The sequence below is a fragment of the Telmatherina bonti genome, assembly GCF_933228915.1.
Source record: "Telmatherina bonti genome assembly, chromosome: 17".
NCBI lineage: Eukaryota > Metazoa > Chordata > Actinopteri > Atheriniformes > Telmatherinidae > Telmatherina > Telmatherina bonti.
In genome coordinates, this window is record NC_136615.1 from 7110479 (window position 1) to 7126230 (window position 15752).

Sequence of the window (15752 nt, forward strand, 5' to 3'; positions counted from 1 at the left end):
CAGCAGATTAGCCAATGGTTAGGGAACTGTGTACGTTGGAGGCACGGAAACAAAAACAAGCAGGCTTTTTGCAATGATTTAGATTTATGTGATGCTTATTATTGTTTTTTTTTTTTTTTTTTTTAATAATAAAGAAAAAACAACAAAAACAAATCAGCAGCTTTTACTTTTCAGATCACAAGAAAGTGAAGGATTGTTGAGAACTTAGCCAGGATCGGACCGAAAAAGTGAGTTTAAATGAGCATGCGCCAAGTGAAAGTCAATGGACGTCTAATTTGTAGCACGGCTCCCGCCGGATCAGACTCACTCGGGCGGGGATTGTTCGACAACTACTGTAATATGAAATAGACCAGCATATTGGACAATTTCTTATTTCACTGATATAGTCTCACTGATATTTTGTATGGTATCTATGTGTGTAGACGTATACACAGGTGAAGATGCTAATTTTTTTTTTTGTTGTTCATGGCCTAGATATTTTTTTGTGCTTATTTTCATTTAATTCTCGACCCCCTGACTTACCAGTTTATGTTCTGTATTTTTTGTGTAATTGAGTGATAAAATAAAAAAGCATTTTAAAAAAAGTTAGGTGAAATGGTTTGTTGTGTAATAAAATAAAAAAAAGGAAAAAAAAAAAGTTATGTGAAATGGTTTCGAGCTGCAGCTCAGGGTGAATAAATCCGAGCACATCGTGTTTTGTCGCATGGTTGGTGACGTCCAACAGTCGACTTGCAGTGAAGTCTACTGGGCCAAGGCCTAAACACTTTTTCCCCCCCTTTTTTTTTTTCTTTTTTAGCGGACGCTACTGAAGAGTTCCGTGGATGCCAAACTAGTTCCCAAAGCCCGTTTAGACCGGGTGTTAACCGATGAAGCACTTTACCGACTGATCGAAGCGGAGACGTCGGGAACGTAAAACCAGTCATTTGGAGCCACTGCGAGGAAGTGAGGAAGGAAAAAAAAATGACATCTCGGAGGTAAAAAGGAGGGCTGTCTGCTGGAAAACAATGTCTGGTGACAGGGTTAGCTGAGCAAGCTCAGTTTAGCTCAGCTCAGCTGTTTGCATCTTGGTGTTTTGTCTATGTTCCCGTCACTTTATGTAGCTTCACACCGGCAGCTTGAAGCCTGAAGATGCAGAGTAAACAACAGCTTTACCCTGCTTTCATACCTCCATGTCGCATCTAGATGTTTCCACACAAACAATTATTAACAATTAAAAACATGTAAGTTGGTCATAACCGAAATTTTTGGCTCCAAACAGGCGATTAAAGACATTTTAACGCAATATAACTTTATTTATATAGCGTCAAATGATGGCAATGCCATCTAAAGACGCTTTACAGACAGGAAAAGTGAAACATAATATAATAATTCATAATAGTCTATATAAGGAAACCAACAGATTGAGTTAGAGGATCCTGTCCCATCTGGTTAATGAAGACATACACAAAGATTTCTTTTCAGAGTTTCTGTAGATCTTAAACAACTTTTCTGCTGGTTTGTTGGGACACAAGATGAATCCTCACAAGCCTCCAGCACAGCACCTTTATGATAATATCCAAAATATGGTTAAAACTGGCACAGCAGTGCATTGGTTTTCTGAACTTGTACTGACAGATGTTTATGGTTTGTCGAACATATTTATATGTCATCCACCCATCTATCCATCTATCGATTCACCCATCCATCTGTCCACCCATCCATCCATCTATCCACCAATCCATCCATCTATCCATCCATCTATCCACCCATCCATCCATCCATCTATTCATCCATCCATCTATCCACCCATCCATCCATCCATCTATTCATCCATCCATCCATCCATCAATCCATCCATCTATCCATCCATCCATCCATCTATCCACCCATCCATCCATCTATCCATCCATCTATCCACCCATCCATCCATCTATCCATCCATCCATCTATCCACCCATCCATCCATCTATCCATCCATCTATCCACCCATCCATCCATCTATCCATCCATCCATCTATCCACCCATCCATCCATCTATCCATTCATCTATCCACCCATCCATCTATCCATCCGTCCATCCATCTTCTTAACCGCTTTGTCTAATTAAGGGTCGTTGGGAAGCTGGAGGATCCAACTCAATCTCCCATCCTGAGCAAGCACAAATTTCAAATTAAATCAGATTAAATCATTCAGATTAACATTTTAGATAATTTTGTCAGTTCAGATTACTTCAGATTAGGGATGGGACATGATTAAAAATGTAATCTATTCCAAGATTTGTAACTAATTAATCTTGATTAATTGCCTTTTAATGACAAAAATCAACTTTTTTTTTTTTTTTAACCTTTAAATGGATTTTAAACGACCGAATCAAGTAGCAGACACAGATTGTAATATTATAAACTCAGGATCTATTCATGTCTGAAATATACATTTATTTAGTTTCTATTTAAACCAGTAAAAATGAAAAATATCTCTGAACAGACTGAAGTTAAAAGTTCAGTAATTTAACCAGCAGTTCCAGTCTCCACCATGTTCATTCTGGTTCTGGTTCCAGCCCAGTTCCCAAAGTGGAAGCAATGAAATGTCAGAGGGATGGAGGTTCTTTCTTTAAAGTCATTGTAAAAATGATCTTTCTTTACATTCAGTTAAATTCAACTTTATTTATATAACGTCAAATCACGGCAATGCCATCTCAAGACGCTTTACAGACAGAAAAGAAAACATCATGAAGGCCAATTCATAACAGCCTATATATGGAAACCAACAGATTGAGTTGAGTCCAACTCAATCTCCCATCCTGAGCAAGCACACTGGCGACAGTGGGAAGGAAAAAACTCCCTTTTAACAGGAAGGAAACCTCCGGCAGAACCCGGCTCAGGACAGGCAGCCATCTGCCTCTGCTGTGTGGGGGGAAGAGGACAGAAAGACAACAGATAACAGGAACTGCTACTCCTGGCCAGGGAGACCTGCTGAGACAGGAGACATAATGATGCTACGCAACAAATAATAATGTTGCTGCTTGTGTTAGCTGCGCTTTGAGCTGTTTGACAACCTAAAACTTGTGTTACACCTGAGTTAAAACAGCTTTATTTACAAACCACCTAACAATAGATCAACAAAGTACAGCCCATTTGAGTCCAATGAAAGGAAAGTCTGTGACTTTAATGGCATTAATAGCTATGGCTGTGAGAAATGCTTTGGTCCTGATTCGATTCAATTCCGTTTTTTTTTTTTGGGTGCTGATTTGATTTAAATTGCGATTCTCACAATTCTTTAATATTGATGATTTTTGTAGATTTAAAAAAAAAAAAAAAAAAAAAGTCAAACTTTTTTTTTGGTTTATTTTTCTTGATTTCAGTTAGAAAAAAAACAACCCAGCAGCCAGACCATCATTCTGCTGCTACAATGCCCAAGAAGACAAGTAGAAAAGTGAATAAAATCAATGAAAATGACAACAAATTTATAATGGATTGTTTTTATTTATTTGGGGGGGAAAAAAAAGTTTTTTTTAACAAAAAAAATAGATTTTAAAATTGGGAATTAATTTTAAAATCCTGATATTTGTTTTTCCCACCCCTATTAATAGCAGAATAGCGTGATGTTACAGACGACAGTATTATAAAATCCAGATGAGTAAATGACGCACAAAAATGTCAAAACCTCAAAGTTTAAACGCAAGTAATGGATTTGCATTAAAGATTAAACCGAGCAAGGGGAGAAAAATAAACTAAAATGGGACTAAAACATAATTTGGAAGGCATGAAATAAAAGAAGGAGGTCAACATCAGTCATCAATCATTCTGATAGGAAACAGATCAGGATTCATTCAATATCATTCAGCTTTATTTGTATAGCGACTTTTTACAACAATGTTGTCACAGGACACTTTACATACACACCATTTCAAGCAAATTCATACATATCCTATAATAGAAACCAACTGATTGCATCGAGTCATGACTTGGATCCAATCCCCCATCCTGAGCTGCACGCGGCGACAGTGGGGAGGAAAAAACTCCCCTTTAACAGGAAGAAAACCTCCGGCAGACAGAAACAAAGCAGATATATATTGTCATATATTTATACATTAATATATTAGAGAAATGCAGCGAGGTACTTCTCAGTGCATCAGGTAACATCCCCATTGCTACATAAGTAATGGATGGCTAGACTACCCATAACTATAAGAGCAAAGAGCAGAACCTGGACAGTTGGGTCCCGTACATGCAGACTCCAACTCAGGAGATGCTCATATCCTAACTATAAGAATCATGGAAAAGGAAGGTTTTCAGCTCCATCTTAAAGGTGTGGAGGGAGTCTGCCTCCCAAACCCACGGTGGGAGCTGGTTCCATAAGAGAGGAGCCTGATAGCTAAAGGCCCTTCCTCCCATAGGACTCTTTGAGACTCTGGGAACCAGCAGTAAACCTGCAGTCTGAAAGCGAAGTGCTCTATTTGGAATATATGGAACTATAAGATCTTTTATGTACAATGGAGCTTGGTCATGGAGAGCTTTATATGTGAGGAGAAGAATTTTAAACTTTATCCTGGATTTAACCAGGGAGCCAGTGTAGAGAGGCTAAAACTGGTGAAATATGATCTCTCCTGCTAGTCCTCATCAGAACCCTCGCTGCAGCATTTTGGATCAGATGGAGACTTTTCAGGGCATATTTGGGACAACCCATGAATAAGGAATTGCAGTAATCCAGTCTGGAAGTAATAAAGGCATGGACTAATATAATAAAAATAGTATTTTTTCAAACAAATAAAAATAATCCTTTTAAAATTTTTTGTCATTTTTATTGTTTTTATTGATCTTTTTATTTGTCTTCTTGGGCATTATAGCAGCAGAATGATGGTCTGGCTGCTGGGTTGTTTTTCCTCAATTGAAATCAAGGAAAATAACTCGCAAAAAAAAAAAAGAGTTTTGTACATTTTTTTTGTTTTTAATCTACAAAAATCAGCAATATGGAAGAACTGTGAGAATCGCAATTTAAATCGAATCGGCACCCAAAAAATTGGAATCAAATCCGGACAAAAGCATATCGGCTCAGCCCTAGTATTGATTACTATCTGAATATTGATTTTGTTTTTTTGACAGCACAAGCAGCTAAAAGTTTATGTTCGAGGTAATTTCAATGTTCCATGTTGATCCCAGGCCTGCAGGTTTTGGTTTCAGGTCTCTGTGGATGAGACCTTCGGTGGTGGATCCTGCAGATAATTGATCAGACCAGGATGTGGGGGTGTTTATTCTTCTGAAGGAGCTCTTTGCTGAAGAGGAAACTGTTGCCATGAACAGCTGTTTGGTTTGAAAGATGAGATGGGAGGTTCATGACTGTCGTACTTCTCTCTCAGGTGGTTCCACCCCAACATCACAGGCGTGGAGGCTGAAAACCTCCTGCTGACTCGAGGTGTGGATGGAAGCTTCTTGGCCAGACCCAGTAAAAGTAATCCAGGAGACTTCACCCTCTCGGTGCGGTAAGTTAACGGTCGTGGCTGTTAAAGCTGTTGAAGCTCCAGAATACAGTGTTTTACTGTGATGGAAGACTCTGATGAACCAGCCAGATGTTAAAAATCACCATGTTTTGCTTGGAACCGTCGCAGTGAGCACAGATTGTAAAATATGAGACGTTAGAAGAAGAATTTCTTTTACAGAGTCGGCACCAAACGCTGCAGCTGGATTTACTGTTTTATTTAGTCTCGACTGAATCTGCTCGCATCAGTTTGGTCTCCAGGAGCAGCAGGCAGGTGTCTTGGCAAATAACCCCCCCCCACCTCTTTGTTTTAGCTGCCTGGCCCTGAAATAAGGACATGTAGCAGGTCAACATGAAGCGGCGGCAGAGCCAGATGGTTCTGCAGCAGAGCTAAAAGCAGAGCAAATATTAGACTTTCATTAAGAGTCTGGATCTAAACGGGACTCGGAGTGAATCCGTGATGCTCAGCAGCATCAACAAGCAACGTGTGCTGAGGCATCTCCATGCAGACAGTGTGACATACAAAGCAGGGCGTTACAGGAATCAGTTCAGGCGCCACAGGCAGCAGAGTTTGGTCTCAGTCGGGCCAAATTGATAAAATATTAACTTATAAAATTCTGTAAAATTAAGAATGCAAAGAAGGTGTTTAGATTTAATAAACAATCAAAAAAAGTGTGACATACATGTTTTATTTATTTTTATATTTATTTATTTCTTTTATTATTTAATACCGTATTTTACATGCTTTTTTATTTTCAATGTATGAATGAATTTATTAAATTAATTTCTCATTTAATTATTTTTTATCTTTTTTAACATGTCAAAAATATCTAAAAAAATGTGTTATGTATATTTCTTTAAATTTGATTTATTCTAATTATTTGTACATTTCTTAATTTTTTTTCAATACTAGTTAGTTAATTTATGATCCATATTTTTATTGCAAAAAGTTATTTTATATAAGCATGTGTTTATATAAATGTATATGAATTTATAAAATATAATTTAATTTTTTTTCAATGCCAATATTTTATTATTAAAATTATTTTAATCAATTTTCTTAAATTTCTTAAAATATATGCAAGACATAATTCTTTTTTAGAATATTTTATATAGTTTATATTCTATATACTTTTTATATATTTTCTTCATTTTTTTCCATTTTATTTTTTGTAAATCAATTCATGAAATGGGTTTGATATATTTTTAATTTTTAAATTAGTTCATTTTTATTTCCAACATAACTTTCTTTATAACATGATCATTTATTTCTCTCTCTCTCTCTCTCTCTCTTTCTATATATATATATATATATATTTATATATATAAATTTTTTTTTACATTAAATTGAATTTAAACTTCAAATGAAATAACATTTACATTGTATTTTATGATATTGTTGGTTAGTATAGATATTTTTTTATTTTTTTAATAAATATTTGATCTTTATTTTTATTTTTTATCATGTCTTAGATATAAATTTGTGAAGTTATAGAATGAATGGTTCTTTTTCATTTTTTCAGTTCTTTAAATAAACTCTTCAATTCATGATGATTTTTTAAAAACTTTTTATTTTAAATCTTAAAGTTTATATGAAAATAAATCATCCTTTTTATGTCATATATATTTTATACTATTACTTCTCTTTCGTACAGATTTATTTGGCATGTTTCCGTGCGTTGCAGCGCGTCCACCATTATGGATCTGAAAAAGTCTCATTTATCCAACTCATTGAACCCTGCGACCGGCCGGTTTTGGCCCCCAGGCCAGATGTTGGACACACCTGGTATAAACGACTAAATAATGATATTATTCCAGAAGCCGGTGCATGTCGTGGTGCTGCAGTGAACCAGCAGCATCATCCTTCCTTTCCATGGAGAAGAATATTTGTGGTTTCGTGTCGGCGGCCCGACTCCTCATAAATTTTAAACATGAAGTATCATTAAGTCATTCCAGCTGATTTCGCCTGAGTTATTTTTATATGTGCAGTCTCTCATGGTGTAGTGTTTACTTCCTCGTCTGGAGAACGTTTCCACTGGGAAACCAGTTCCTGCTGGTTGAAACCAGCCTGATGTCGCTGCGCCTCACATCCACCACCACGTCTCCTTTCCTGGTTTCTCAGACAGTGGTGGTCACCTACGATGACTCAGCACTTTGTGTCGACCTGAATGGTCCACCTTGGCGCTGCTGCTGGTAGTTATAACTAGTTACCAGTGTTAACTAATAAAGCTCTTCTAGTGTCATCATCTCATGAACGGCGGTGCGTAACTGTGTGATGGAGATCTGACTCTTTAGATCAGGGCAGCTGAACTCCATCCTGGAGGGTCGGTATGCAGCAGGTTTCTGTGGTTTTTCTGCCCCAACACACCTGATTCAAATGAAATGGATCTAAGAGCTTCTTGTCAAACTATTCATTCGTTTTGGTCAAGTGTGTTGGAGCATGGAGACAACAAAAACCTGTGGGATACCGGCCCTGGAGGACTGGAGTTTGACACCTGTGCTCCAGCTGGTCTACGGAGGTTTTCCAGCGTTTCTATCCGTCCAGGAGGTTTACAATCCAGACACAACATGTAGTGTTTATTCAGAGACTCTCGATGGTAAATCCACCATTATTTATCACATCTTCATCACCATCACTACCATGTTGCTAAGAGACCTCTATTTTCACCTGGACATGATGATGAAGACACTTCCTGTCAGACTTTCCACCAATCAGAGAGCTTAAACTGACGGTAACGTCCAATCAGGAGCAGCCAAAGATCAACAAGTGATGAGAAAAGCAGGAAAATAATGATCCTCTATGGCTGGAATAAAGCCAAGAAGACGTTTGGGATGCAGCTGAGGTGGAGGTGCTGCAGTGAGGACAGCAGGTAGATAGTAGCAGGAAGACGTGTGGAAACATGGAAACTCTGTGTGTGTGTGTGTGTGTGTGTGTGTGTGTGTTTCAGACATGAGAGAATGATGTGTAGGTGAGAAAAGGTTTGGTCACTGCTGATCTATGTGTGTTATTTCTACAAAGTTCTGGTTGCTCTTTATGCTGCTGTATCTGTTCATACATTCATTTTACATCATTTTAGCCTCAGAATCTGACAGCTGAGGCTGGAAACATCACGTTTCCATGGAAACATCATGTCTCCATGGAGACGTTTCTGTTTTTCTCAGTAAACGACAGTCCTGATAAATTTTCTACAACCTGCTGTCGACACGTCGTGCTTAAACTCATGAGTCAATAAGACAAGTTATCATAATTCTGTTTATAATCATTTCTAAGATACAGGTAAAAACAGAAATCTGTTGCTTTACTAACATTGAACATAAATACTAGCGCTGTGACGATACGTTCCCGTCCTGATTTGATTCCGATTTTTTGGGTGTCGATTCTATTTAAATTGCGATTCTCATGATTCTCTGATAGTGGTGATTTTTGTTGACTAAAAACAACAAAAAAATGTACAAACTTTTTTTATTTTTTGCTCATTTTTCTTAATTTCAATGAGGAGAAAACAACACAGTATCCAGACCATCATTCTGCTGCTAAAATGCCCAAGAAGACAAGGAAAAACATCAATGAAAACAATAAAAATGACAATAATTATTTTTATTTATTTGAAAAGAAAGAAAGATTCTTTAACAAAAACAAAATAGATTTTAAAATTTTGATGCAAAAAATGTGATTTTTCTCTTCAATTTTCCCACCCCTACTAAATACACATGTATCACGTGATGAAGATGTGTGATGAAGATGAGTTTACTGCACCTCCCATGACAGTCTGACTGAAACTGGTTGGAGCTGAATATGTTTCTGTTTTTCTACTGAATCCATCGCAGACTGGTGGATATTTTCCAGCTTGTTCCGAAACCTGCTGATTTTTAAGGGTCTGGTTTCTGCTTTTGGGGGGAAATGTTGTGAATTTCACATTAAACCTGCAACAGTTTCACTCGTTTTCTTCTGTCTGACAGTTTCTGACCATGATCAGTGGCTGTTAGAAAAGTCTCCTTCAGGTGTTCAATCTTCTTTCTGCGCTTCGTTTTCTCCCAGTAATTCTCTCCACATGCTGGTTTTATCATTTCTCTCCACTTTTTATCGAGGCCACAAGTCGTTTTGTGTTTTTGAGACGATTATTTGGCTTTTTCTTGATATTCTGCTGCTGTAAAAACGATGAATTGATTCTTTATCCAGCTGTTTGTTTTTACTGACAGGACTTTGCAGAAAAACATCTGGTTGGATTCTGCTCTCGGAGGTGTTGCGTTCCTGATTTGCTTCATCTGTTTCTCTGCAGGCGAAATGGAGCCGTCACCCACATTAAGATCCAAAACACGGGAGACTTCTACGACCTTTATGGCGGCGAGAAGTTCGCCACCCTCGCAGAGCTGGTGCAGTATTACATGGAGCATCACGGGCAACTGAAAGAGAAAAACGGAGACGTTATCGAGCTCAAGTATCCTCTCAACTGTGCAGACCCCACATCAGAGAGGTAACGTCCGCCTCCACCCAACCGGTTCCAACCTGATTAAAGTTTTACTTTCATACGAAGCGAGCAACGAGGTCCTGATGAGACGAGGAAATAAAAGCAAAACAAACTAAAAATAAGGTCCCAACTGGTTTATCGGCTGATTGTTGCCTTAAACAAATGGCGGAAAAGACCAGAACTGTAGCTTAACTAAGCAGGTTTATATTTTCATAAACTAACAAGATAAAAGCTGTTCAGCAAGAAAAATAAGATTTTGTAGCGTTTATTTATCCATTTTAGGAAACAACGACAAAATGACCTTCAGAGTTTGACAGAATTGAATGTTTTTGTTGCTGCAGCTGCGGTCTGACTACGAGACATATCTGGTACTTTTCAGCTGGAAAGAAGACGAGAAGCGTAATAATAGACCAAACAGCTGAGTGTGGCCGTGAATGGAGACGAGCTGTTATCACGTCCAACATCATGACGCTGATGATGAGTCGCTCTCTGAGGGCTAAAACGCAGATTTCTGGTTTATTTCCATCAGTTTTTTATTTCTGTTTCTGGGGGTTTGGGTATCTGCCGATACTGCTCTGATATCGGCACGTTTTATCTGGACGTCGCTCTGAAGTCTCCCTTGGAGGGCGACTTTGACGGGTTGTTTGTCTCTCCGTTGGACCTGTGCTGGACTGATAACCAGTCCATGGTCTGCCTTTTGTCTGGGATCGGCTTGGGCTCCAGTCCTCCCAGTGACCCTGAACTGGACTTCAGGCCCATTGATGCAGCAGACCAGTACACAGATGGACGGACAGTTTAGTCCGTCTCTTGTGTCTGTTATGTGTGTAATTTGTAGGGCTGTGACGATATGCTTTTGTCCCGATTCGATTTAGATTTCTTGGGTGCTGATTCGATTAAAATTGTGATTCTCACAATTCTTTGATATTTCTGATTTTCGTAGATTAAAAACAAAATAAATGTATCAAACTTATTTTTATGCTCGTCATTTTTCTTGATTTTAATTGGAAAAAAACCACCCAGTATCCAGACCATCATTCTGCTGCTATAATGCCCATGATGACAAGTAAAAAGATCAATAAAAACAATAAAAATAAAAATTTTTTTATCATGGATTATTTTTATTTGTTTGTTAAAAAATCGATTTTAAAATTGTGAAGCAAAGAAATTCCGATTTTCGATTTTTTGATTAGATATTTCCCACCCCTTGTAATCTGGTCTGTTTTCAGCCAAGTTTAACGCAGAAAACGGAGCGATATCGCTGAAAGTCACAGAGCCGAGTTGAGTTGTACAGACAACACACAACCAGCGAGACAACACACCAGAGAAGAAGAAGATGACGCAGAAATCGTCAAATAAACAGCAGAAGAAAAACTTTATTCTTCTTCTTCTGGTGTTTGCAGACGGTTACAGACTGGTGTCATAACGCAGAGGTGAACTCTGACCTGACCCGCTTAGTGGGTGGACTGACCAAACCGTGGCGACGTAAAACACGTATGAATGCGTTTAATGATGACGCCAAACTGCGAACAAAACGCCAAAGCTAAACGTTAGCTGCTTTTCCGCCTTCCAACCCAAACCAGTCGCCACGTAGGATCACGTAACTTCCTGTTTCTGTGTGCGGCGGCATTGGGCAGGAAAGAAGAATCATGATTTCGTTTCGGGTTTATTTCACGGCGACAAATCACACAATCTTCACTTCTAAGCTTTTATATGAAACTAAAAACCTGCAAATGAAGACAAATAATTCCTACTTGTGGCAATTGTGATTCGGAAGTTTGCGTATTGCTGCTTTTTCAGATGGTTCCACGGACACCTGTCGGGTCGGGAGGCCGAGAAGCTGCTGACAGAAAAAGGCAAGAACGGGAGCTTCCTGGTGAGAGAGAGCCAGAGCCATCCTGGCGACTTCGTTCTGTCCGTCCGCACCGGAGACGACAAGACGGACAGCAGCGACAGCAAACCCAAGGTCACTCACGTCATGATTCGCTGCCAGGTGAGCACACCCTCGGCTCCACTACCTGCCTACGTGTTGGTCGTGTCGCGTTGTGTTGTGTCGGTTTGGGCGCACAGGAACGTGACACGTTCAGTAAACGCTACATCAGGCATCTGTTTTCTATGAGACTGATCCAGATTTATTTCTTCTTTGAACAGCAGATCAGTCTGATCCAGCTGCGGCGTTACATCGGATCTGGCGTTAGGTCTGATCCAGCTGCGGCGTTACATCGGATCTGGCGTTAGGTCTGATCCAGCTGCGGCGTTACATCGGATCTGGCGTTAGGTCTGATCCAGCTGCGGCGTTACATCGGATCTGGCGTTAGGTCTGATCCAGCTGCGGCGTTACATCGGATCTGGCGTTACGTCCAAACCAGCTGCGGCGTTACATCGGATCTGGCGTTAGATCTGATCCAGCTGCGGCGTTACATCGGATCTGGCGTTAGGTCTGATCCAGCTGCGGCGTTACATCGGATCTGGCGTTAGGTCTGATCCAGCTGCGGCGTTACATCGGATCTGGCGTTAGATCTGATCCAGCTGCGGCGTTACATCGGATCTGGCGTTAGGTCTGATCCAGCTGCGGCGTTACATCGGATCTGGCGTTAGGTCTGATCCAGCTGCGGCGTTACATCGGATCTGGCGTTAGGTCTGATCCAGCTGCGGCGTTACATCGGATCTGGCGTTAGGTCTGATCCAGCTGCGGCGTTACATCGGATCTGGCGTTAGGTCTGATCCAGCTGCGGCGTTACATCGGATCTGGCGTTAGGTCTGATCCAGCTGCGGCGTTACATCGGATCTGGCGTTACGTCCAAACCAGCTGCGGCGTTACATCGGATCTGGCGTTAGATCTGATCCAGCTGCGGCGTTACATCGGATCTGGCGTTAGGTCTGATCCAGCTGCGGCGTTACATCGGATCTGGCGTTAGGTCTGATCCAGCTGCGGCGTTACATCGGATCTGGCGTTAGATCTGATCCAGCTGCGGCGTTACATCGGATCTGGCGTTAGGTCTGATCCAGCTGCGGCGTTACATCGGATCTGGCGTTAGGTCTGATCCAGCTGCGGCGTTACATCGGATCTGGCGTTAGGTCTGATCCAGCTGCGGCGTTACATCGGATCTGGCGTTAGGTCTGATCCAGCTGCGGCGTTACATCGGATCTGGCGTTAGGTCTGATCCAGCTGCGGCGTTACATCGGATCTGGCGTTAGGTCTGATCCAGCTGCGGCGTTACATCGGATCTGGCGTTAGGTCTGATCCAGCTGCGGCGTTACATCGGATCTGGCGTTACGTCCAAACCAGCTGCGGCGTTACATCGGATCTGGCGTTAGGTCCAAACCAGATCTGGCGTTAGGTCTGATCCAGCTGCGGCGTTACATCGGATCTGGCGTTAGGTCTGATCCAGCTGCGGCGTTACATCGGATCTGGCGTTAGGTCTGATCCAGCTGCGGCGTTACATCGGATCTGGCGTTAGATCTGATCCAGCTGCAGCGTTACATCAGATCTGGCGTTAGGTCTGATCCAGCTGCGGCGTTACATCGGATCTGGCGTTAGGTCTGATCCAGCTGCGGCGTTACATCAGATCTGGCGTTAGGTCTGATCCAGCTGCGGCGTTACATCGGATCTGGCGTTAGGTCTGATCCAGCTGCAGCGTTACATCAGATCTGGCGTTAGGTCTGATCCAGCTGCGGCGTTACATCGGATCTGGCGTTAGGTCTGATCCAGCTGCGGCGTTACATCGGATCTGGCGTTACGTCCAAACCAGATCTGGCGTTACATCGGATCTGGCGTTAGGTCCAAACCAGCTGCGGCGTTACATCGGATCTGGCGTTAGGTCCAAACCAGCTGCGGCGTTACATCGGATCTGGCGTTAGGTCCGATCCGGCTGCGCCGTTACATCGGATCTGGCGTTAGGTCCAAACCAGATCTGGCGTTAGGTCCAAACCAGCTGCGGCGTTACATCGGATCTGGCGTTAGGTCCGATCCGGCTGCGCCGTTACTTTACAGCTCCAGCGTAGAGAAAAACCTGCTGGTGTTTTGTGTCTCTGATCAGCACGACCTGAAGTTTGACGTGGGCGGAGGCGAGAAGTTCGACTCTCTCACAGACCTGGTGGAGCACTACAAGAAGAACCCCATGGTGGAAACTCTGGGCACCGTGTTGCAGCTCAAACAGGTCAGTCCCAGCCAGTTCTACCAAGTCTCTAAACATGCTGATGTGCGGTCTGACGGGCGTCCCGCCTCCTCCGCAGCCTCTCAACACTACTCGCATCAACGCAGCAGAGATTGAAATCCGAGTTCGTGAGCTGAGCAAACTGGCGGAGGCCACAGATAAGGTCAAACAAGGCTTCTGGGAGGAGTTTGAGGTGGGTTTTTGTTCCGGATTTAAAGCCGATGCTCCACTAAAAAACCTGACAATCCAATGTTTCCATTCATGTGTGAAATACGATTCTGGACGTAGTTTTTGTGTTTTTCAGACCTTACAGCAGCAGGAGTGCAAGCTGCTGTACAGTCGCAAAGAGGGCCAGAGGCCAGAGAACAAGAACAAGAACAGATACAAGAACATTCTGCCCTGTGAGAACCCCACTCTGCTCCTTCTGAACACCTGAGTTGTCAGGAACCAGCTGACTGCTTCCACCTGTCCTCTCTCTGCTTCTCTTCCCAGTCGACCACACGCGAGTGGTGCTGAACGACGGGGACCCAAACGAGCCGGGCTCCGACTACATCAACGCCAACATCATCATGGTAGTATCCACTGCGATGGTAAACTCACTTCGTCCTCACATGCACCATGTGACATTTTGATGGACTGGCTGTGGACCAGCATGTTCGGTCCCTGACCGTCTTCACGTTGGCAGCTCACGGTGCGTCTCCTGGCTTTGTGTGTGCAGCCGGACCTGGACTCAAAGTGCAACAGCACCAAGGTGAAGAAGAGCTACATCGCCACTCAGGGCTGCCTGCAGAACACCATCAGCGACTTCTGGAGGATGGTGTTCCAGGAGAACTCGCGGGTCATCGTCATGACAACCAAGGAGGTGGAAAGAGGGAAGGTGAGCCAGATAGACTTCAGTTTGTCTCCAGTCCTGCAGGGATCCGTCCGGCTGATGGATGTTTGTCCAACCCAACCAAACACATAGAAGAAGTTCATCTGTTTCAGATTAGTGGTGTCAAGCAGAGAAAACCTCCGAGGAGACGCTGGAACTGACATTAAACGGCACCTTTTAGCCATGAGTTTCGCTGACATTATTGTCATAAGATGGAAGTATCTCAATATTTGTCAGTTTTTCGACACGAGGGTCTTTTTCTGCACTGTCTGCTTCGTTGTGTCCTACAGCCACGCTGCCCTCTTGTGGTTAAACGCGTCTGGATGGTTCAGGAAATGAACAGGAAACGTTACATTCATACATTTTCACCACATTATTTCTCCATTTAAGGATTTTAAAATAGAAGCTTTGAAAAATTTGGTATTAGATCGCAGCGTTTCCTATTTTTTGTGGATTTGTTCTCCTTTTTCTCTCCTATTTATTTTCCTTTTTGTTCTTATTCTATCCTTTTTCTGTCTTCTTCTTCAGTCCGGTCCCGCAGTACCATCTAAACTTAGTAAAACAAATTAATACACAAATTAAAACACAAATAAAATTAAAAACTTAAGTTATCAAGGGGATCTTTATGTATATTAATGTCTTATAAAGCTCCTGAGGTCCGCACAACCCAGCAGCCAGACCATCATCCTGCTGCTATAATGCTGGACAGGACAAGTTAAAGCAAATAAATGGAGAAAAATGGTCAAATAGAAACTGTTTTGTTAGCAGTTACAGGGAATTGAGGAAATCCATCCGAGATGCCTC

At 41.8% G+C, this 15752-nt stretch overlaps 1 protein-coding gene across 1 annotated transcript in view; it reads left to right on the forward strand.

Annotated features, from left to right (window-relative positions):
• The first annotated feature begins 749 nt into the window (after positions 1-749).
• ptpn11a (protein tyrosine phosphatase non-receptor type 11a) overlaps positions 750-15752 on the forward strand; it is a 22609-nt gene continuing 7606 nt past the window's right edge. Inside the window, exons 1-9 of the mRNA XM_079257050.1 lie at positions 750-974; positions 5336-5458; positions 9735-9929; positions 11721-11913; positions 13961-14080; positions 14157-14270; positions 14382-14478; positions 14570-14667; positions 14796-14954. Of these exons, the coding sequence (XP_079113176.1) occupies positions 961-974; positions 5336-5458; positions 9735-9929; positions 11721-11913; positions 13961-14080; positions 14157-14270; positions 14382-14478; positions 14570-14667; positions 14796-14954 (1113 nt within the window). The 5' untranslated portion in view covers positions 750-960. The remainder of the gene's footprint in view (positions 975-5335; positions 5459-9734; positions 9930-11720; positions 11914-13960; positions 14081-14156; positions 14271-14381; positions 14479-14569; positions 14668-14795; positions 14955-15752) is intronic.